The sequence below is a fragment of the Eubalaena glacialis genome, chromosome 3, assembly GCF_028564815.1.
Source record: "Eubalaena glacialis isolate mEubGla1 chromosome 3, mEubGla1.1.hap2.+ XY, whole genome shotgun sequence".
NCBI classification, from domain to species: Eukaryota; Metazoa; Chordata; class Mammalia; order Artiodactyla; family Balaenidae; genus Eubalaena; species Eubalaena glacialis.
Genome location: NC_083718.1, coordinates 154,967,967 through 154,990,771, shown reverse-complemented (window position 1 = coordinate 154,990,771; position 22,805 = coordinate 154,967,967). Strand labels below are relative to the sequence as shown.

The 22,805-nt window shown below is 45.3% G+C and overlaps 1 protein-coding gene across 1 annotated transcript in view; it reads right to left on the bottom strand.

The window, feature by feature from the left end:
• Window positions 1-559: 559 nt before the first annotated feature.
• Window positions 560-22,805, bottom strand: part of AGBL4 (AGBL carboxypeptidase 4) — a 1,403,755-nt gene continuing 1,381,509 nt past the window's right edge. The window contains exons 12-13 of the mRNA XM_061183995.1: window positions 6,764-6,860; window positions 560-680 (exon numbers count right to left, since the gene is read on the bottom strand). Coding sequence (XP_061039978.1) covers window positions 560-680; window positions 6,764-6,860 — 218 coding nt within the window. The remainder of the gene's footprint in view (window positions 681-6,763; window positions 6,861-22,805) is intronic.

The window sequence follows — 22,805 nt, the reverse complement described above, 5'->3', positions numbered from 1 at the left end:
TTAGGGGAGTCAGGGAGCATGCAGCTCATAAATTAACCGTATGTCTAAGACCATCGTGATCTCAAAAATTCTGTCCCATTGTTCCCAACAGTGCATTTGTCTTCACGTTGTATGTGTTGTTGCTATTGTTCTGGGTCAGCAAATGTGGACACTGCATTTCTAAAAGCGAAAACAACTGTAGCCTAGTCTAAAAGGTAAACATCTGTAGTAACTGCACAACTTAGAACAGTAAAGGGGCTGGAAAGCACTGACCTGAGAAGGGATGTGTGGGTTTTCTCTTCCTGTGAGGGTCTCTATGTTGTGGAAAATAGCATCTGTACTCATCTGGTTTGAATCTCCTATTTTGTTCCTAAGCCTGAAGCTGAAGTCTCACAATTGATTTTCCACTGGTAAAGGGGAAAATCGATGATGAAATTTCTCATGTTTTCCCTTCCCTTTCACTAGCTTATACATTATCTCACAGCCATTATCTTGGAAACTAGAGAAGGGTGATTAATTTCATGCCCCAGCAGAAAATGCATGCTCCTGCCACCACAAGACCTCCCCGGACTCCACGTCCTTAAAAAGAGTTTGAAGGGTCTTTGTGGTTCACTGAGCTCTTCTTGCCCCCTTTGCTGTTGGGGTGGTTGCTGGCTGGGCCCCGCAGGAGTGGGTGCTTGTAGGGAGGGGGTTTTTCTTTCCTGCAAAGGGGGAGATAACAGAAAGAGAGAAGAAAGACAGCACATATACACGCTGTATTGCAGTCATTTGTGTGCATGTCTATCTCCCCCCACCAGACTCTGACCTCCTAGGAGCAGTGGCCTTGACTTCCTCTTCTCTGCATCCCAGGAACCCAGCCCAGGGCCTGGTTCAAAGCAGGCAGCATGACTCAATGAATGACTGTTAGATGAATGGATGGATATGTTGTATCATTCTGGTTCTGGAGAAAACCTAACTGTCCTATAGCTACAAGTCTTCCACATTTCCAACTTGATTCTAACTCATTCTATCCATTTCACGATGGGATGGGCATGAACCCATAGATGAATTGCAGCTTGGCAGATCCAGGGACCTCATTCCCTTCATAACCATCATGGGCTCCAGAGTTCCCTTTATATTTCTCAGTATAGCCTAATTATGGCATTTCATGGTGGGTCTGTCTCCCCTACAATCTTGGGGGCTCTCTGAAGGCAGAGATGTGTCTAGTTCATCTCTGTATCCCAGCACCCAGCACCCAATGCAATACCTTTAACACTACCCTTCAGCAATTATTCACTGTCTGTTCTGCTCACGCACTAAGCTATGAGCTTCTGATGGGCACGGACCCAGTTTATGCAGTTTGCATTTTTCCTCATACGGGGCCTTGTTTGTTTGTTATGTTGTTGAGTAATAAATTAATGTGCCATTCATTCAAGCAATGGATTAAGATTTATTTGCAGCGGAAAGATGAGCCAATCCAGAAAGAACTGAACTGAATTCCCAGGTCAGCTATATATGAGAGGTACGACCTTGAGCAAGTTATTTAACTTCTCTGAGTTTCATTTACAAAACGAGGATAAAATATTCCAATCTTGGAGGGTGGTGTGAGGTTAAATGAGATAATATGAATAAACTCACCTAGTGTCTTCCTTTGCCTACTATAACTTACAAAGGCATGGTGCTAGGTGCTAGGTGCTAGGTATGGTCCACTGTACTCTGGAGATGACAAAGGTGAGTCAGACATTGATGCTGTCCTCAGGCTGCTTACAGCTTAGTAGAGGAGACAGTTATACAAAATAATTACACAAAATAATAAATAATAAAGAACAACAATGCATGGAAGAAAATGGTAATGCCACAAATATGGGAATCTCTTGGGCTGTTTGATTTAGGATTCAAGATGTGACTCCTTATAACCCATGATGCTCTGACCCTGGAGTATCATTTTCCTTCATTGCTGATGAGTCATGAATAAGGTAAAGACAGAACAGGTGGCAGCACACAAAAGGGACACCTTGCCCTAATGTAGCTCCTCCACCAGGAAGCCTCACTGTCTAAAATTCCACACTCATGAAGGACCTTGCTAACATAGGAAGGCCATCTAGCATGGGTGAGATACAGCTAGATCTTAGTACCCATCAACAGCCTGGAACTTATGCTTGGAATGTTTACAGGTGATGTGATCTTGAAGAAGTCCCTTTTTCCTCTAGCCTCTGTTTCTTCATTTCTAAAATAGTAGAGCCCATGTCCTTCCTGCATCATAGGCTCTGGTAAATGGGGTTGGGGAAGAGTTTTGCCAATTACAAGGTGCCATTCATATGGCACTGAGAGTGTGGGTCTTCACACCCAAAGGAAGCATGGGAAATAAGATGTGTTTGTTTCTTTGAGGGTGAAGCCCAGATATGATCATAGGTGGGGCAGCCCCAGGCAGATGGTGGGCATGGGGAGAGGGTGTGCAGTGGCTGGGGAGGAGTGTGAATGTGCAGAATGACTCTGGGGCCATCACAGAGCCAAAGAGCACCTGCAGCTCAAGATGGGGGCACAGAGAGAGGCACTGGTAGGCAAGCCTCTCACCTCTGGGCCCCACAGAGATGCTCCTTTTCCTATTGTGCCCTCCAGACTCACCTCCTTTGGGAAGCTGACTCCCCAGAAATTAAGCCTCTCTCTTCCAGAGGCTTCTGCAGCACTTTGTGCCTAATCTCTTAGTACACCATTTTCTAGGGAGTTCTTTGCCCAGCTATTTTTCTCACGGGACTGTGGGTTGGATGCATTTGATTTTTCTCTACAATTCCTGAGTGGTATGGAGTAGATGCTTGAAGGTTGTTTGATGAATTGAATGAGTTTTTAGTCCCATCTTTATCATCTCTATTGCCCTAAACATCCTGGCCTGTCATTGCCTTAGAATGTGTCTTTTCAGGTTCAGCTCCCTGCCTTTTACACCCTTTCCCTCAACCTGGAATGCCCTCTCTCCTCTTTCTGTTTCATCCATTGGAATTCTACATGTCCTTTGAAACCAAGTTCAAGCCCCACTTCGTCCATGAAGCCTTCTTGGGATACTCCTGCTGGCTGCCATATGTTTGCCAGATGGTGTGGGAGAGTAATTTCTGATTGGGTCTCACTTTTCACTATAACACGAAGGGGTTGAAGTAGAGGATTCTTAGGGGTTTCTTCAGTTCTACCATTTTATAATTCATACATGTAGGGCTTATTTAGGACCTACTCCCAGCTAGGCTCTGCACCTGGCACTAAGGATACAGGAGTGATAAAAATAATTCCTCAAGGAGCAGCCCATCTAGTGGAGGAGCCAGACATGCAAAGATGCTGTGACAATACGCTGTGGGACGTACCATGCACACGTGTGTGCAAAATGCAGTTCGGGATCCAGCAGGGAGGAAGGAGCTCTACCTCAGGTGGAGAGCAAGGACAAAAACACAGAGGTATGATATCTGGACTGGGCTTTGAAAGATAAGTTGGCATTTGTCATCTACAGACAGTAAGGGAGAACGTTCCAGAAAGAAGGAAAAGGATGAACATGGAGGTATGACTTGCTGACTGGGGTATAAAATGGTAGAAAGCAGGTGGGGTGGAGAAGATGCTCACAAGGGAAAGGTGTGTGCTAGGAGGCTGCATATGAAGTTTTAAATGTAGGCCAGGGCTTTGAACAGCCAGAAGAGGAACTGAAATGGGGAGCCATGGAAGGTTTTTTGAAAGAGGGCGCAATCCGATAGGTGACTGAGCACATTTGTACATTGCTTTGTTATTGTTTGTTATCTTTGCATGTGTACGTGCTTTCTCCTCTGTGACTCTGAGCTCCTGATGGGCAAAGGTTATCTGTGTTCCCCCAGCATCCAGTGTAGGGCCTGCCACATGGTGGGCTCCAGTGTGACGCAGAGCTGATGACTCCCACCCCCATGCCCCGCACACATATCCAAACCCCAGCGTGGAGGCAGCCCACTGGCACTAAGCCTGAGGCCACCTCACACTTAGAGGCCCACCCTCCGTGCGCATGCTCTGTCTCCCCACAGAGGCTCACCCGGCCTGCTCATTTCCCCTGTCTAATTTGCATGCACTTCGATGGGGCATTTTGTGTCACTGTGGTCGAGATAAGCGTGGGGTCTCAGCTCTGGTCATCAACGCCACGTCCCTGAGCCTGCACGCTCAGGCCCACATCCTGGCCTCCCCAGGGCCCTTCCCCGAAGGGTGGCACAGCACCCAGGGATGCTGACAGGCTCCTACCAGCACACGGGTGGAAACTGACACAGTATAATTATCCATAGAGATGAGAGAAAACAAAGACTAATTTTGAGTCAAAACATATAATTTTCCTTTAAAACCAGAACTGCTCTTTCATGTATGTTATTTGATGCTTGGGTGGAAAATAATACAAAAATGGGGAAGTATTCAAGTCCCAAATCAGAGCCTTGTATCCTCCTGAGATTCATTTTTTCAAGAACTGCTGACCAATTGAGAGCTAAGTGATATTCATAGTTTGATGAGGCAGAGATGTGGGGATGGAGAGAGTTTTTATTTTGTTTTTCTTAGGCAAAGGGTGGGCACATTTACCACAAGTCCTCAAGGCTATGAACTTTGAGGAATGAGCTCTCCAGCTCTTCTCTAACGAGGGCTCCAAAGCTCAGGGAAATGAGGTCCCATGAGCAGGGCCCTGAACTCCCCTGCATGCTTTAGACCCAGTTTCAGGGTCCCGCCTCCCCCATCTCAAAGAACTCTTTACTAACTGATGCTGAGAACACCAGGCTGGGGATGGTGGGGTCTGGCTCTAGCCATGGCTGTGACCAACCCTGTCTGCTCCCTGGGCCTCAACACCCCATCTGCATGATGATGATCGCTACTCTCCCTGGGTGTCAGCACCATTTTACTGACAGTGCAACATTCAAGAACAAAGTGGGAGAGGATCAGGATAATTTTATTCAGGCTGACAGAGGACCTGAAAGAGACAATCCCCAAATTAACTTGTAAATGAGATTCTAACAATTCTTTTGAGTTCTATAGAGCTTTAAATTTTTAAGAACATAACCAATGACTTCTAAGGATGAATTGAGCACCATCCTCTAGAGGTAAGCTCTTCAACGTTGGGGTCACGCCTTAATCATTTACTCGTTCAAGCACCCCCTCTGCCCAGAGACTTGGCATAAAGTGTTGTTTTTCCTAAGTGAGTGAATGAAGGGATGTATACATGCACGCATGCTTGGTACAGCCTAGGCACTGTGGGAGCACAGAGAAGAAACAGAGATGCTCTTTCTGAAGACTAATCCACCAGGATGGGGGTGAACAACCTGAGACAAAGTATGAGTCAGAGTACATTGTGATGCAGACTCCTTGTGGAGCTGGGACTCAAGAGGTGGGACTCCCGGCCTGATGGGACGTGGGTCCTGAGAGATCATCCAGCCCAACCAGAGAGGACCAGGGACTTGCCCCAGGCTGTGATGAGCTGTCTGGAAATCTGGGACTGCACCCCAGAAGCCAGAGGAGATGGAAACATTTATTGAGCACCTACTGGCTGCCAGGCAGTACACCACGCTTGTATCTAATTTTTAAAACCATCCTGATTACCCCCACTTTAGGTAGGAGGAGAAAGGTTTCATGAGGCCAGGAAACTTGCCTAACATCCCACAGCTAACATGAGCTTGAGACAGAATTTGAACCCACACTGAGGTGGAGCTTAGCTGGACTTCAGTCCAGCTTTAGAATCATAAACGCCTAGGATCAAATTCTGCCTCTGCCAAAATATCTTTGACCTCAGGCGATTCTCGTCACCTTTCTGAGCTTCCTTTTCCTCATTTGTAATATGAGGAGTAAATTGTCTAGGAGGACTGAATAAGACCATATACAAAAAGTACTTTGCTCAATAAATAGTAGTGATTAACACTGTGTTTTGTTAATAACAGGTAGGGAGGAAGGTGCATCAGGGCAAAAGCCCTGAGACAGCAAGGCATTTGGGCAAGGTCATGGGCAAGGTCAGTGAGAAGACTGGTCTGGCAGGAGCAGTAAGTTGGATATCGTCATGTCCTTCAAGGACGCTGGACCACTAGGAGAGTAGGAGATGAGGTCAAGAGGTAGGACGGGGCCAGCACATTCCAGATGCTGCTGGGTGTCACTGCCCAAATGCTCACTGGGCTCACCGCCAGCAGTCATGGGAACACCCAGCACTCTGGGCTCTGGTCCAGCCCTCAGGAAGGACACTCATCTCCTAACCTTCTTTCTTCACCAGCTCAAGAAGTTGGTCCCAGCAGAGGACCTGAGGGGAAACTTCTCAGGGGTGTGTCTTCTCAGCCCTGAGCCTTTGCATCTTGACAGAAGGGGACTCTCATGTGCTCGGGGAACGTACATGCCTTGCACTGTGCAGGGTGCAATAACACACATCTCTTAATAATCTTCTAAGTGAGCACCACTGTCCCCACTTTACAGATGAGGAAACTGAGGGATCAGAGGCCTTGTGAGCCTAGACGACATAGGAGCTATCAGATGAAGTAGCATATGGAAACACCCAGACTAGCTTGGAGCAGTGACTGCACTCAGCCTCCCAGCAACTCCCATTCTTGTCGGTTCCCATGCTAGACCCAGAAATGTGACCAACCCCTCACTGTCTGACCCCATAATGATACTTCAACTCAGGAAATGTGCTGTTAAGCCCTTCTGCCCCATACACTCTCTGTGGCAGGGCCGATCATCTTTCCCGTGACACAGATGGGAAACCGAGGGACAGAGAGAGGCTAAGGGAAGCTGCCCCTGAACAAGAGGCCAGTTAAGCAGGACGCAAGCCCCCGCTGCTCTGCTCAGCACTTACCGCAGCCTTGGCATGGGGATCGTCACTTTCTCGACCATGGGGTTCAGCCGGTAATAATCCAAAAACGTTCTCGCCACGTTCCGCCCCAGCTTCATATCTGCAAGGGTGGGTGTTAAGGAGCAACTTTGGACTAGTAAGAAAAATGATAACAGTAACAAAACAGTATCACCACTCACTGTTCTAAGTGTTGTATGTACTGTCTTTTTTGATTTTCACGAAACCTTAAATATTATTGATAGATACTGTTATTTTCCTCATTTTCCAGATGAGGAAACTGAGATGTGGAGAAGTCCAATAATTTGCCCAAGGTCACAGAACCGGGAAGGAGAGGAGCCAGGATGTGGGTCTAGGTAGTCTTACCCCGAAGCCTGTGTTCAGAGCTTTTAGAACCTATTTCATCCTTTTGGGCTTCCATGGTCTGCCTTCAGGTGGCTTGGGGTGGAGGCAGATAAGCAAGACCCAAGGGCAAGAGACCCTTTGTTGCATATAGACCAAGGCCTACTTGACCCCGGGGATTAGTCCTCTACTTTGGTAACCTTGGGGACAATGATAAAACCCTCTCACCCTAAACAGTATCCCCGTTCCACCTTGAAATCTACCAATTATGAATCTTTAGGGTAAGCGTTCGTGACCTGTTAAAGTACAAACTCCCTGGGGAGGGGAAAAGGGTCAATTCCATATTGACCATTAACATTTTAGTATAAATTAGCACAGCAATCATCTATTCAACAACATGGAGCATATGCTCTGTGCATTATCTATCATATCTCTGGGGCTTCACATGAGCTGTTTCCTCTCCCTGAAGTGCCTTCCCCTTCCCTTTGGCTAATTTTTAACTATCAATTCTCCAGTTAGGTGATGTCTCTTTAGTAAAGCCTCCCACAATACTCCTCTCCCAGGTCTATGATTGGTGCCCTTGCCCCCTACTTCCGTGGCTTCTGAACTGACTTCATTCAAAGCACTTATCTTTTATCTCATATCTCTCAGCTCTGAACGTCCAAGCCATCACCAACTCTTACCCAAGGGACCTCCTATCTCTTCAGTTTCTCCAGGCCCCTGCTGTTCCCCTAGAAAAGGCCAGCACCATCTTTTCCTTGAATTGCTGTCATCCTGTCCTAATGGCCTTCCTGCCATAAGAGTGCCTGCCTCTACTCCATTTTCTATAACGTTGCTGGTGGGGGTGGGGTGGGAGGGTAGTTATTCTAAAACACAGATCTGACTATGTCACCCAGCTGAGTAAAACCCTTCAGTGGCTCCCAGTTGCCTTTAAAGTTCACATTTTGGAACTTGATCTACCGGGTCCTTTGTAGTTAGGTCTCAGCTTTGCGCTTGTTGCCTCCCACCTTCCACCCCTCGACCTTCACACTCCAGTGATACTGAACTTCTTTTACCTCCAGACCTTTGTCCATTCCATTCCATCTTCCCAGACCACTCTCCCCTCTGCCCACAGGCCTTACAGGGCAGACTTCTTCTCAGCTTCCAGACACCTCAGTTTAGTTGCCACTTCACTGGGTACATCTCAGCCACCATTCTACCCAGGCTCATGGAGGTAGACTAGCATCTGTGGAACAGTTGAGTGAGTTCTCACCACTCTCTTCAAGACGTCTCCAAGCTGGGGTTGGATGTGGCCCCGGACATGAACACCAGCATTTATGGAGTTCCTGGCACCACACTGGCACTTTGCTTACATATGCATTTTAAAAAACCCAGGGAGGAAGGCATTTTTATCTCCCTTTTGCTCTGGGAGGTTAAGAAACTTGTCCAAAGCTATATAACTGGAAATAGTAGAGTCAAGACTCCAATTTGGGAGTGTCTGACTCCAGAACCGTGAGCTTTCCACCACTCTGGGCTGTTTCCCAACTTGAAGGCACCTTTTCTGTCAAGGGCTGAGTCATCCCAGGCCAGTGCCTGGTGGGAGAAGGAGAAACGCCAGACGAGTTGTTTAAGACAGTGAGACGTGCCTCAGGCTCGCTGTGCTCTGGGGCTGCCACCTGCTTTCTTCCTCTGGTTGTGACCGACCTTCTCTGTCCCCTCCTTTAAAAAGTTCACAAGCTGGTGTCAGGCATGGGCTCTCAGACCAGCAGACCCTGGAGGCAGTCTCGCCACCAGGGCCTGCAGAAGTGGCTGGCTGCTTCAACCTAGCCAGGCTCTAGCTGGCTTGGGGAGACCAAATCACCATTGCGTGTGTCAACAGTAAGAGCTACAGGGCTTCCCTGGTGGCACAGTGGTTAAGAGTCCACCTGCCAATGCAGGAGACACGGGTTCGAGCCCTGGTCCAGGAAGATCCCGCATGCTGTGGAGCAACTAAGCCCGTGCGCTACAACTACTGAGCCTGTGCTCTAGAGTCCGTGAGCCACAACTACTGAAGCCCACGTGCCACAACTACTGAAGCCCACGTGCCACAACTACTGATCCGTGCACCTAGAGCCCGTGCTCTGCAACAAGAGAAGCCACCGCAATGAGAAGCCCATGTGCCACAACGAAGAGTAGCCCTCACTCACCGCAACTAGAGAAAGCCCGCGCACAGCAATGAAGACCCAGCGCAGCCAAAAATAAACAAACAAACAAACAAAACAGTAAGAGCTACAGGGGTGCAGAGAAAGGGAGAGGTCCCTGTGGACGGGGCTAAAAGATTGTAGTAGAAGTTTTGGAATCAAATGTACCTAATCCGAATCCGAATCCTGGCTCGGCCACATGCTGTGTGGGGCAGACTGTACTTTCCAAAGATGTCTGCAACAATGTCTCCCATCTCACCTGTTATTCTATGATGTGACCTTGACACTCCTTCCACTGAGAGGTGGTGTCTGTATCCCGTCTCTCTGAAGCTGAGTGGGCTTTGTGACTCACTTGTCACCAAAGGAATGGCAGAAGTGACAGTGTGGGACTTCTGAGGAGAGGCCAGAAAAGTAGATATAACTTGCACTTTGCCTGCTCGAATGTTCCAGCTGGGGCCCTGAACTTCCAGGCAAGCTGTCTGACTTCCCTGAGGCCACCATGCTGTGAGGAAGCCCAAACTAGCCCATGGAGGGGCTGCAGGGAGAGGTCCTGAGACTTTGTGGAGAGATTACTTTAGAGAGAGATTCCTGGCCAGCCCGCAGCAGCTCCTCCAGCACACTGCGGCTCCAGCTCCAGCTCCAGCTCCAGCCACTGTCTCACTGCCACTGCAACAAAGATGCCAAGCTAAGAGTACTCAGGGGAGCCCTTCCCAAATTTCCGACCCACAGAAAACAAGAGAGAATAGCTGTGGTTTTAAACACTAAGTTTGGGGGAGATTCGTTACGCAGCAGAGGAGAGCTGAAACACAGTGTGTCCTTGCAGAGGCTTTCCCATCTCCCTGAGCCCTCATTTCCTCACCTGTAAAATGTGAATAACAATGCCTGCCTATGGCATTGGTGGATTATGGTGGCGAGGTATGTGACTGACACGTGGGTGCTGACTAAGTAAGTGCACGAATGGGGCCAGAGGGAAGCCTGAACCCTTCCTCCTGACCTGCAGTGAACGCCAGACTCGCCCAGACTGGAAGCAACCCTAGGAGATCTCCTTGGTAGTCAAAACTCCTGGGCTCTACAAGGCGGAAGAGTTGGGCTGTTGCAGTAAAATGTCCCTCTCTGAGAAGCTGATCATTTTAGCAAGCTCTGTTTAAAAGACAGTGTTTTAAAGGTGGGAATTGTCAGGGTCAACCCTCTTTCTCTTTCCAACAATATTACATATTTCCTAAGCCCTGAGAGCCTCACTCCAGATTATTTACTGCACTGGCCCTGCTGGAGTCAAGAAATGAGACGTGGGTGAGAGGAGCGAAGAGACTGGCTGAACATTTTCAACTAAAACAAGCTGTCTTTGAACAAAGATTTAAGATCTAGGCAAGGAGAAAGCAATAGCTCTCTTGGCTGGAACCTTTTCCAATATACTGCAGAATTAAGAGAGAAAAAAAATTGGGGTGAAAACTCCCAACCTCATTGCCAACAAAAACCTCAGAACGGCCTGTAAATTCAAAATGTCATCCTCCTCAGATTCTTCTGTAGCTCCCTGATGGGCTTCTCGCAGAGGGCAGGAACAGACAGCAGGTGGGATCAGAACCCTTGAATCAGAGAAGCAGGAGGGTTTGTCTGGGGTTGTCTGAAACTCAGACTGACTTGGTGACTTCTGCCCAGAGCTGTTTTAAAGTAAAGGGTGGGCGTCAATAGCTCCAGCACTTGGTGGGACCCTTTAACAGGTAATGAGGGCTGGGATATTGTCATTCATTCATTCATTTGTTCATTCATCCTAACATTCTGGGGGCTCCTCCCATGTGTGTACTGCCATGAAGAAGGGCAGAGATTGAGGTTAAAGAAGAATTAGACAAATTCTGTTTACAGTCTAGAAGAGGAAACTAACATGTCCCAACTAACTATACTAGCAAACAGGCTGTTGCATTCTCACCTTTACAAAAGCAACTACCATTTTCTTTTCCAGCATACCCTGTGCACCATACAGTGTACTTATTTACTGTAGATAATCCCCACCACATCCCTGCAAGGTCAAAGCACAATTCGACACATATTTTACAGGAAACTGAAAAAAGCAGAGTTTGCATAATTGACCCAGAGCCTTGTGCCTCGAAAGTGATAGAGGTGGCATATGAACCTGTGTCTTTTATTTATTTATTTTAACATCTTTATTGGAGTATAATTGCTTTACAATGGTGTGTTAGTTTCTGCTTTATAAAAAAGTGAATCAGCTATACATACACTTATATCCCCATATATCCTCCCTCTTGCGTCTCCCTCCCACCCTCCCTATCCCACCCCTCTAGGTGGACACAAAGCACTGAGCTGATCTCCCTGTGCTATGTGGCTGATTCCCACTAGCTATCTATTTTACATTTGTTAGTGTATATATGTCCATGCCAATCTCTCACTTTGTCCCAGCTTACCCTTCCCCCTCCACATGACCTCAAGTCCATTCTCTATGCCTGCGTCTTTATTTCTGTCCTGCCCCTAGGTTCTTCAGAACCAATTTCTTTTTTTAGATTCCATATATATGTGTTAGCATACGGTACATGTTTTTCTCTTTCTGACTTACTTCACTCTGTATGACAGGCTCTAGGTCCATCGACCTCACTAGAAAAAACTCAATTTCGTTTCTTTTTATGGCTGAGTAATATTCCATTGTATATATATATGCCACATCTTCTTTATCCATTCATCTGTCGATGGACACTTAGGTTGCTTCCATGTCCTGGCTATTGTAAATAGTGCTGCAATGAATATTGTGGTACATGACTTTTTTGAATTATGGTTTTCTCAGGGTATATGCCCAGTGGTGGAATTACTGGGTCATATGGTAGTTCTATTTTTAGTTTTTTAAGGAACCTCCATACTGTTTTGCATAGTGGCTGTATCAATTTACATTCCCACCAAAAGTGCAAGAGGGTTACCTTTTCTCCACACCCTCTCCAGCATTTATTGTTTCTAGATTTTTTGATGATGGCCATTCTGACCGGTGTGTGGTGATACCTCATTGTAGTTTTGATTTGCATTTCTCTAATGATTAGTGGTGTTGAGCATCCTTTCATGTGTTTGTTGGTAATCTGTATATCTTCTTTGGAGAAATGTCTATTTAGGTCTTCTGCCCATTTATAGATTGGGTTGTTTTTTTTTGATATTGAGCTGCATGAGCTGCTTGTAAATTTTGGAGATGAATCCTTTGTCAGTTGCTTCATTTGCAAATATTTTCTCCCATTCTGAGGGTTGTCTTTTTGTCTTGTTTATTTTTTCCTTTGCTGTGCAAAAGCTTTTAAGTTTCATTAGGTCCCATTTGTTTATTTTTGTTTTTATTTCCATTTTTCTAGGAGGTGGGTCAAAAAGGATCTTGCTGTGATTTATGTCATAGAACGTTCTGCCTATGATTTCCTCTAAGAGTTTTATAGTGTCTGGCCTTACATTTAGGTCTTTAATCCATATTGAGTTTATTTTTGTGTATGGTGTTAGGGAGTGTTCTAATTTCATTCTTTTACATGCAGCTGTCCAGTTTGCCCAGCACCACTTATTGAAGAGGCTGTCTTTTCTCCATTGTATATTCTTGTCTCCTTTATCAAAAATAAGGTGACCATATGTGCATGGGTTTATCTCTGCGCTTTCTATCCTGTTCCATTGATCTATATTTCTGTTTTTGTGCCAGTACCATACTGTCTTGATTACTGTAGCTTTGTAATATAGTCTGAAGTCCAGGAGCCTGATTCCTCCAGCTCCGTTTTTCTTTCTCAAGATTACTTTGGCTATTCGGGGTCTTTTGTGTTTACAAAGAAATTGTGAAAAATTTTTTTCTAGTACTGTGAAAAATGCCATTGGTAGTTTGATAGGGATTGCATTGAGTCTGTAGATTGCTTTGGGGAGTATAGTCATTTTCACAATGTTGATTCTTCCAATCCAAGAACATGGTACATCTCTCCATCTGTTTGTATTGTCTTTAATTTCTTTCATTAGTGTCTTATAATTTTCTGCATACAGGTCTTTTGTCTCCTTAGGTAGGTTTATTCCTGGGTATTTTATTCTTTTTGTTGCAATGGTAAATGGGAGTGTTTCCTTAATTTCTCTTTCAGATTTTTCATAATTAGTGTATAGGAATGTAAGAGATTTCTATTCATTAATTTTGTATCCTGCTACTTTTCCAAATTCATTGATTAGCTCTAGTAGTTTTTTGGTAGCATCTTTAGAATTCTCTATGTATAGTATCATGTCATCTGCAAACAGTGACAGCTTTAATTCTTCTTTTCTGATTTGGATTCCTTTTATTTCTTTTCTTCTCTGATTGCTGTGGCTAAAACTTCCAAAATTATGTTGAATACTAGTGGTGAGAGTGGACAACCTTGTCTTGTTCCTGATCTTAGAGGAAATGGTTTCAGTTTTTCACCATTGAGAACGATGTTGGCTATGGGTTTGTCATATATGGCCTTTATTATGTTGAGGTAAGTTCCCTCTATGCCTACTTTCTGGAGGGTTTTTATCACAAATGGGTGTTGAATTTTGTCAAAAGATTTTTCTGCATCTATTGAGATGATCATATGGTTTTTATCGTTCAGTTTTTTAATATGGTGTATCACACTGATTGATTTACGTATATTGAAGAATCCTTGCATTCCTGGGATAAACCCCACTTGATCATGTTGTATGATCCTTTTAATGTGCTGTTGGATTCTGTTTGCTAGTATTTTGGTTAGGATTTTTGCACCTATGTTTATCATTGGTATTGGCCTGTAGTTTTCTTTCTTTGTGGCATCTTTGTCTGGTTTTGGTATCAGGGTGATGGTGGCCTTGTAGAATGAGTTTGTGAGTGTTCCTCCCTCTGCTATATTTTGGAAGAGTTTGAGAAGAATAGGTGTTAGCTCTTCTCTAAATGTTTGATAGAATTCGCCTGGGAAGCCATCTGGTCCTGGGCTTTTGTTGGAAGATTTTTAATCACAGTTTCGATTTTAGTGCTTGTGGCTGGTCTGTTTATATTTTCTCTTTCTTCCTGGTTCAGTCACAGAAGGTTCTGCTTTTCTAAGAATTCATCCATTTCTTGCAGGTTGTCCATTTTATTGGCATATAGTTGCTTGTAGTAATCTCTCATGATCCTTTGTATTTCTGCAGTGTCAGTTGTTACTTCTCCTTTTTCATTTCTAATTCTATTGATTTGAGTCTACTCCCTTTTTTTCTTGATGAGTCTGGCTAATGGTTTATCAATTTCGTTTATCTTCTCAAAGAAAGAGCTTTTAGTTTTATTGATATTTGCTATCGTTTCCTTCATTTCTTTTTCATTTATTTCTGATATGATCTTTATGATTTCATTCCTTCTGCTAACTTTGGGTTTTTTTTGTTCTTCTTTCTCTAATTGCTTTAGGTGTAAGGTTAGGTTGTTTATTTGAGATGTTTCTTGTTTCTTGAGGTAGGATTGTATTGCTATAAACTTCCCTCTTAGAGCTGCTTTTGCTGCATCCCATAGGTTTTGGGTTGTTGTGTTTTCATTGTCATTTGTTTCTAGGTATTTTTTGATTTCCTCTTTGATTTCTTCAGTAATCCCTTGGTTATTTAGTACTGTGTTGTTTAGCCTCCATGTGTTTGTATTTTTTACAGATTTTTTCCTGTAATTGATATCTAGTCTTATAGTATTGTGATCGGAAAAGATACTTGATACGATTTCAATTTTCTTAAATTTACCAAGGCTTTATTTGTGAGCCAAGATATGATCTATCCTGGAGAACGTTCTATGAGCACTTGAGAAGAAAGTGTATTCTGTTGTTTTTGGATGACATGTCCTATAAATATTAAGTGCATCTTGTTTAATATATCAGTTAAAGCTTGTGTTTCCTTATTTATTTTCATTTTGGATGATCTGTCCATTGGTGAAAGTGGGGTGTTAAAGTCCCCTACTATGATTGTGTAACTGTCAATTTCCCCTTTTATGGCTGTTAGCATTTGTCTTATATATTTAGGTGCTCCTATGTTGGGTGCATAAATATTTACAATTGTTGTATCTTCTTGGATTGATCCCTTGATCATTATGTAGTGTCCTTCTTTGTCTCTTGTAAGAGTCTTTATTTAAAGTCTATTTTGTCTGATATGAGAATTGCTACTCCTGCTTTCTTTTGATTTCCATTTGCATGGAATATTCTACTCCATCCCCTCACTTTCAGTCTGTATATGTCTCTAGGTCTGAAGTGGGTCTCTTGTAGACAGCATATATACCAGTCTTGTTTTTGTATCCATTCAGCCAGTCTATGTCTTTTGGTTGGAACATTTAATCCATTTACATTTAAGGTAAATATCTATATGTATGTTCCTATTACCATTTTCTAAATTGTTTTGGGTTTGTTATCATAGGTCTTTTCCTTCTCTTGTGTTTCCTGCCTAGAGTAGTTCCTTTAGTATTTGTTGTAAAGCTGGTTTGGTGGTACTGAATTCTCTTAGCTTTTGCTTGTCTGTAATGGTTTTAACTTCTCTGTCGAATCTGAATGAGTTCCTTGGTGGGTAGAGTAATCTTGCTTGTAGGTTTTTCCGTTTCATCACTTTAAATATGTCCTGTCACTCCCTTGTGGCTTGCAGAGTTTCTGTTGAAAGATCAGCTGTTAACCTTATGGGGATTCCCTTGTATGTTATTTGTTTTTTTTCCCTTGCTGCTTTTAATATTTTTTCTTTGTATTTAATTTTTTGATAGTTTGATTAATATGTGTCTTGGCATGTTTCTCCTTGGATTTATCCTGTATGGGACTCTCTGTGCTTCCTGGACTTGATTGACTATTTCCTTTCCCATATTAGGGAAATTTTCAACTATAATCTCTTCAAATATTTTCTCAGTCCCTTTCTTTTACTCTTCTTCTTCTGGGACCCCTATAATTTGAATGTTGGTACATTTCATGTTGTCCCAGAGGTCTCTGAGACTGTCCTCAATTCTTTTCATTCTTTTTTCTTTATTCTGCTCTGCAGTAGTTATTTCCACTATTTTATGTTCCAGGTCACTTATCCATTCCTCTGCCTCAGTTATTCTGCTATTGATTCCTTCTAGAGAATTTTTAATTTCATTTATTGTGTTGTTCATCATTGTTTGTTTGCTCTTTAGTTCTTCTAGGTCCTTTTTAAACGTTTCTTATATTTTCTCCATTCTATTTCCAAGATTTGGATCATCTTTACTATCATTATTCTGAATTCTTTTTTTCAGGTAGACTGCCTATTTCCTCTTCATTTGTTTGGTCTGGTGGGTTTTTGCCTTGCTCCTTTATCTGCTGCATATTTCTCTGTCTTCTCATTTTACTTAACTTACTGTGTTTGGGTATTCTTTTCTCAGGCTGCAGGTTCATAGTTCCCATTGTTTTTGGTGTCTGCCTCCAGTGGCTAAGGTTGGTTCAGTGGGTTGTGTAGGCTTCCTGGTGGAGGGGACTGGTGTCTGTGTTCTGGTGGATGAGGCTGGATCTTGTCTTTCTGGTGGGCAGGACTACATCCAGTGGCATGTTTTGGGGTGTCTGTGACCTTATTATAATTTTAGGCAGCCTCTCTGCTAATTGGTGGGGTTGTGTTCCTGTGTTGCTAGTTGTTTGGCATAGGGTGTCCAGCACTGTAGCTTGCTGGTCGTTGAGTGGAGCTGGGTCTTTGTGCTGAGATGGAGATCTGTGGGAGAGCCATTTGATATTACGTGGAGCCAGGAGGTCTCTGGTGGACCAGTGTCCTGAACTTGGCTCTCCCACCTCAGAGGCACAGACCTGACACCTGGTTGAAGCACCAAGACCCTGTCAGCCACAGGGCTGAGGACGAAGTGAGGGTCCTTATCTCGAAATTCTGTCTGGCCCTCCCAGGTCTCACAGCAGGGGTGGAGTAGGCCTCTGAGGTTACTCTCTTCTGGAGTTTTATTATTCTCAGTTCATATGGTAGGTATTTGGAGAAATCATGGTACTTAGTGAAAAGCAATTTTGAGGGCGTGCCAGGGACCTGTGCTCATTTGTTGCTGGGTGCTGCTTAATTACCGGAGAGTTCCTGTTGAGGATTTTTAGCCCTCTTTGAGTCCAGACCTGTCTGAAGCAAGGTCCTGGAGTAACACCCCACTGTGTACAGCAGGCAGGACATGGCGGCAGTATTCAATCCCAGGGGGAAGGGCAACCTGAGTGTCTTTTAACACCATGCATGCTTTCTCCTCTCTTGAGCGTGATCATAAATTCACTAAATTCTGTGGACATGTTGGAGATTTAATTTCAAATGGAGGAATTGTGAAAGGCTTCATGGAAGTGGGTATATAGCCAAGATTTGACAGACAAAGACAAATCTGAAAGAGGGAGGAAGAGAGAGATTAGCATCAGTAGAAGTGGGGAGTAGGCCTGGGCCCGTGATCCTGGGCCAGAAATAAGACAGAGAAGGGCCTGTGGACCAAGGGAGCTAAAGTGTAGAGGGGAAGGTGGGGCTGCAATGGTAGGCTGGCATCAGATTAGCGAAGGCTCTGAATGTCAAATTATGGAATTTAAACTTGTATTCTGTTGGCAATAAAAACCAGGGCCTATCTATGGTTGTATTTATCATCTGTTCACTCAATATGTTTTATTGATCATCTAGTGTGTTCAAGTTCTCTAGAAGGCGCAGGGTATACTGTGGTCAAAAAACAAAAACCAACCAAACAAACATAAAACAACCAACCAAGACAAGGATTTTTAAATCCAGAAGCAGAAACAGTAACAAAGTAATGCAAAAAACCTGAATAAATACATAACTGCAATTTTAATAGTGATAGGAAGAAAATGCACAGAGTCTGTACCTGAGGGCAATGGGGTACTGCCTTAGAGAGGGGGTGTGGGCAGGCCTCTGTGAACTGAGAGTGGGCAGTGGGTACGGAAGCATCTATGAAGAAGGAAACGTGTGTGAGAAGGGTCCTTGGGTGGGACAGACAGGCTGAAAGAGGGCTGGTGTGGAGAGATAGGCAAGGGTTAGATCACGTGGCACATTATTCTGGGTCACCTTCAGGACTCTGGATTTTCTAAGTGAATGGGAAGCATCTAAGTGAATGAAGAATTTTAAGCAGGAAAATGAGATGGTCTGATTTATAATTTTAAAAGGTCAGGTCATTGCTTTGCTAAAAATAAGAAAGCAAGAGTGGAAGCAGGCGGGCCAGCCAGGAGAATACAGCAATGGTCCAGGGGAAAGATGGGGCCCTGGACCAGGATGGAGGCAGTAGAGATGGGAAGACATGTCCTGGGGCGAAGAACTGGCAGGATCTGCTGACAGGTGGGATGTAGGGCTTGAGAGAGAGGAAGGAAGGAAGGGTGACTCTGCATACCCAGCCCTGGTAGCTGGGTGAATGGGGGGGCCATGCTCTGGACTGTGGAAAGGCTCGGGGGAGAGGTTAGGAGTTCAGCTTGAGTTCAAGATGCCTGTGAGATGTTGGGCACCCAGGTCCTCAATCAGAAATAGGAAAATATCAATAATGGAAATGGTTTCTGAACCACCACCTCTCTAGGATTATTCATGCCATAAATTTTTGCTCACTGCATGGTCTGTTCCCTCCTGCTCACTCTCCATCTTCTTGCCCCTGGCTCTCAGAGGGCATCCAAGGTCCCTGGGAGAATGGCAGTGACTGCAGGACCCTCTGTTCTCTTATCTCAGGGCCTCAGGTCTGGTGCATTGAATGAACCCATAAATGGGAATCAAGAGACCAACCTGGTTTCAATCGATAACTTTCCATGTGATCCTGGCCATTTCCTTTCTCTGGGCTTAACTTCTCTGTGGGTAACACGTATCGTCTCTCAAGTTCTTTCCAGCGTTAACATAGTATGTTCAAGCAAAGGCTTCAACACCATAAGCTTATGAAAAATCCCATCCCCGTTCTTTCATTCAACAAATATTTATCGAGAACCTACTCTGTGCCAAGTTATTTTAGGTGTTTAGTACAGTGAACAAAACTGACCAAGATCCCTGTCTTCATGAAGCTTACATTCTAGCTACTGGAGACAAACCGCTAGTCTAGTACACTCGTACATTACTGAGATGCCAGAGAATGATGTGTGCTATGAAGTAAAGGTAAGGAAAAGGGCAAGGGGAGTGCTGGGGGGCAGGCAGCAGATCGTAGCAGAAAGTAGAGTGGTCAGAGGAGTCCTCATTGATAAAGTGGGGCTTCAGCGGGCTTGGAGGAGGCGGGGCAGCTGGGCAGCACCGAGCATGAGTGACCCTCCTCGTCTGAAACAGGACCTCTGACCAGTCACTTCATAGCTGGTCTCCTGCTAAGTCCAGCCCAATCCCACCACTGGGGATAACAGTCAGCCTCCAGGGTGGGATTGAGGAACACCTCCTTCCTGGCACGTGGCAGTTTCCTGACTGACTGAAGCTCCCCCTCACCTCCCAGAGCAAAGCCAGAGGGGACGCATCTCATACACATCCTCCCGCCTGGCCTGTGGCCTCCCTTCCCCAGCCTGCTCCTTCCCCAGGTCCTCATGTCTGAAGCCGGCTCCACACCCCTCACTCCCTGCAGCTCTTCCAGAACCACTGCTGAGCACGCCTGGCCTCCCTGCCCTGCAGGGAGCTGAGGTCCAGCCCTGCTCAGCAGATACCATATTTCGCCTCCTCTCTCCCCACAGATGAGTGCTGCAGGCAGGTCTAATTGCTCTCCCCGTATTTTTAAAGTCTTTATTGAATTTGTTACAATATTGCTTCTGTTTTCTGTTTTAGTTTTTTGGCCCCGAGGCATGTGGGATCTTAGCTCCCTGACCAGGGATCGAACCTGCACCCCCTGCATTGGAAGGCGAAGTCTTAACCACTGGACCTCCAGGGAAGTCCCACTATCCCCATTTTGCAGATGAAAAATCAGAAGGGACTTGTCCAATGAGGCTCACCAGATACTGGCGCACAGAGGATTGAAGCCCATTCATTTGTTCGTTCATTCACTCATTCATCATTCACATAATCATTAGGTGCCTTCTACGTGCCGGACACCATTCTAGGACCTAGGATACAATGACAAGAAAAACAGACAAAGTCCCTGTCCTCATGAAGGTCTTTCCTTGCCATCATCCTGCCTCCAAATATGAAAGTTTAACTCCTACCTGCTCCCTGCTGGGAAGCCCCCACCTAGAATTCTTTCTCTGCCCACACTCCTACTCACGGCAGCAAAAGATGATTATCATTAAAGGGGACTGATTAATTCTGCAGAGGAGTCGGCCAAGGAAAAGTGATTTCTCTTTGGTAAGGCTGACAGCACTGCTGGAATGTTGAGAGGCAACTGCCCAGGAGCCTCTAGGTAAAGGCAGAAGAACAGTGTGATGCCAAGGATCTTTTGTCTCTGCCTGCCTCACCCATCCTCCCATGGTGTCAGACAGGTGCATGACAGACGAATCTGTCTCCGAGTGCCGTGCAGAGGCTGCAGATGTAATTGCAGAGTCCTCTCCAATCCCATGCAAGTCCTGAGGCACCCCCTGAGGTAAGGAGGCCATGAATGGGAGAGAAAGCCAGGGAGACACAGCAGGAGGGAGGAAGAGACAGGGAGAGACAGGCAGGGGCAGAGACCAACAGAGAGAGAGATGCAAGCAGACAGGAAGATACAGGGAGAAACGCGTCAGGATGGAGCAGAAAGATAAGGAGAGAAACTCATCAGGGGGGCCGAGAGAAACTCAAACTTGAAAACTGGAGAGAAAGAAGTGAGGGGCAGAGACAGAAACCTACGAAGTGGATGACAGAGAGAGAGAGAGAGAATCAGACTGAGAGAGAGAGAGAGACAGAGACAGAGCGAGCGAGAGAGAGAGACACTGAGAGAGGGAGAGGGAAAGGGAGAGAAACATGCAACTGTAGACAACAGGGAGGGTGACGGGGGAGGGAAAGGGAGAAAGGCAGAGGATGAGACAGAAAGAGACAAAAGGAAAAAAACAGGGAAACACAGGCTTAAGAGGAGAGACAGTAAATGAGATGAGCAAGACAAAAATAGAGGCAGAGACAGAGAGAGAGGCAGAGAAGGACAGAGAGAAGGAAGGGAGAGACAGACTGATGGGAAGGGACACCTCCTCTTTGATAAGTGAAGTACAACTCAAGAGGGTGGGTATTTTCTGAGAGGCTCACTTCAGAGAAGAGGCTGGAGATGAGCACACAGGTATAAATGGTGGGGAGGTGTCCAAACCACTAAAGAATGCTGAAAGTTGCGGATAGCTATGAGGCTCTATATTCGTTTCCTATTGCCACTGAAACAAAGTACCACACACTTAGTGGCTTAAAACGACAGAAATTTAGTCTCTCGCAGTTCCTGAGGCCAGAAGACTGAAATCCATTTCAATGGGCCAAAGTCAAGGCGTTAAGAGGGTCACACGCTGTCTTGAGGCTCTAGGGGAGAAACCTTTTCTGGCCTCTCCCGGCTTCTGGTGGCTGCGGGCATTCCTTGGCTTGTGACCACATCACTCCAGTCTCTGCCTCTGTGGTCACATGTCCCTCCGCCGTCCTCTTATAAGAATAAATGTGATTGCATTTAGGGCCCACCCAGATAATCCAGGATACTCTCGCACCTCAAGATCCCTAGAAATGACATCTACAGAGATCTTGTTTCTATATTACATAACATTTATATCTCTAGGTTCCAAGGATTGGGGTCTGGACATCTTTGGGGGTTACGGCATGTGCCCTGAGTTCATCTGCTTAGCTAAGAGCTGAGGGTGAAGACGCTGTGAGTGTCAGGAGTGGAGCTCTGGCTCTGTGCTGGGCGCTCTACCCACACCACCCGCCAGACCCTCAGTAGCACTCGGAGATGTCCAACACCTCCCGCACAAGCAGCAAGTGGATTTACCAGGATTTGGACCCAAATATGTCTAACTCCAGAGTCCTTTTTACTTGCATTATTTGCTGCCTCTCAAGGGCAGGAAATACCTGTAATGGACCATGTGCTGCTTATTTCACTTCTTAAACACGTCGTAACTCTGCCCCCTCCTCTTCTCCCACCACTAGCCCTTTAGTTCAGACCCTTATCTCTTACCTGAACTGTGCTTCAGCCTCCTAATTGGTCTTCTTGCCTTCAAGTTCTCCCCATTTTTGCTGAGAGTCCCATTCTCACAGTTGCTAACCTTGTCAATTCCTGACTTACAACCCCATGCTGATTCCCTGTCACCTACAGGGTAAGATCTAAACTCTGAAATCTGGCATTCCTGGCTTTCTATAATCTGGTCTAAGCCTTGTCCCCTGACACCGTATCCTGTTGTACATTTGAATGTGGGCTTTAGAATCTGAAAAGCACGGGTTTTAATCTTGGCTGCTATACATTTAGCTGTGTGACCTTGGGCAAGCTGCTTACATTCTCTGAGCCTCAGTTTTCTCACCTCTGAAATGGACAATGCTACCTACCTCACAGTACAATTGTGCTGATTAGGAATTGTATATCCAAAGCACCCAGCACAATGTTGCTATGTAGTAGCTTTTAAAATTATCACTATTATTTATAAGCCTGTCATTGCCAACAAATCAGTTTCCTTTCCCATAAAATTGGCCGGAGGCAGACCTAGGTGACCTCTAGTCCTAAGGCTCACTCTCTCTCTGCTCTTCCCTAGGAGAAGTGCATCCCTGGAGCAAGGGATATCCTTCCC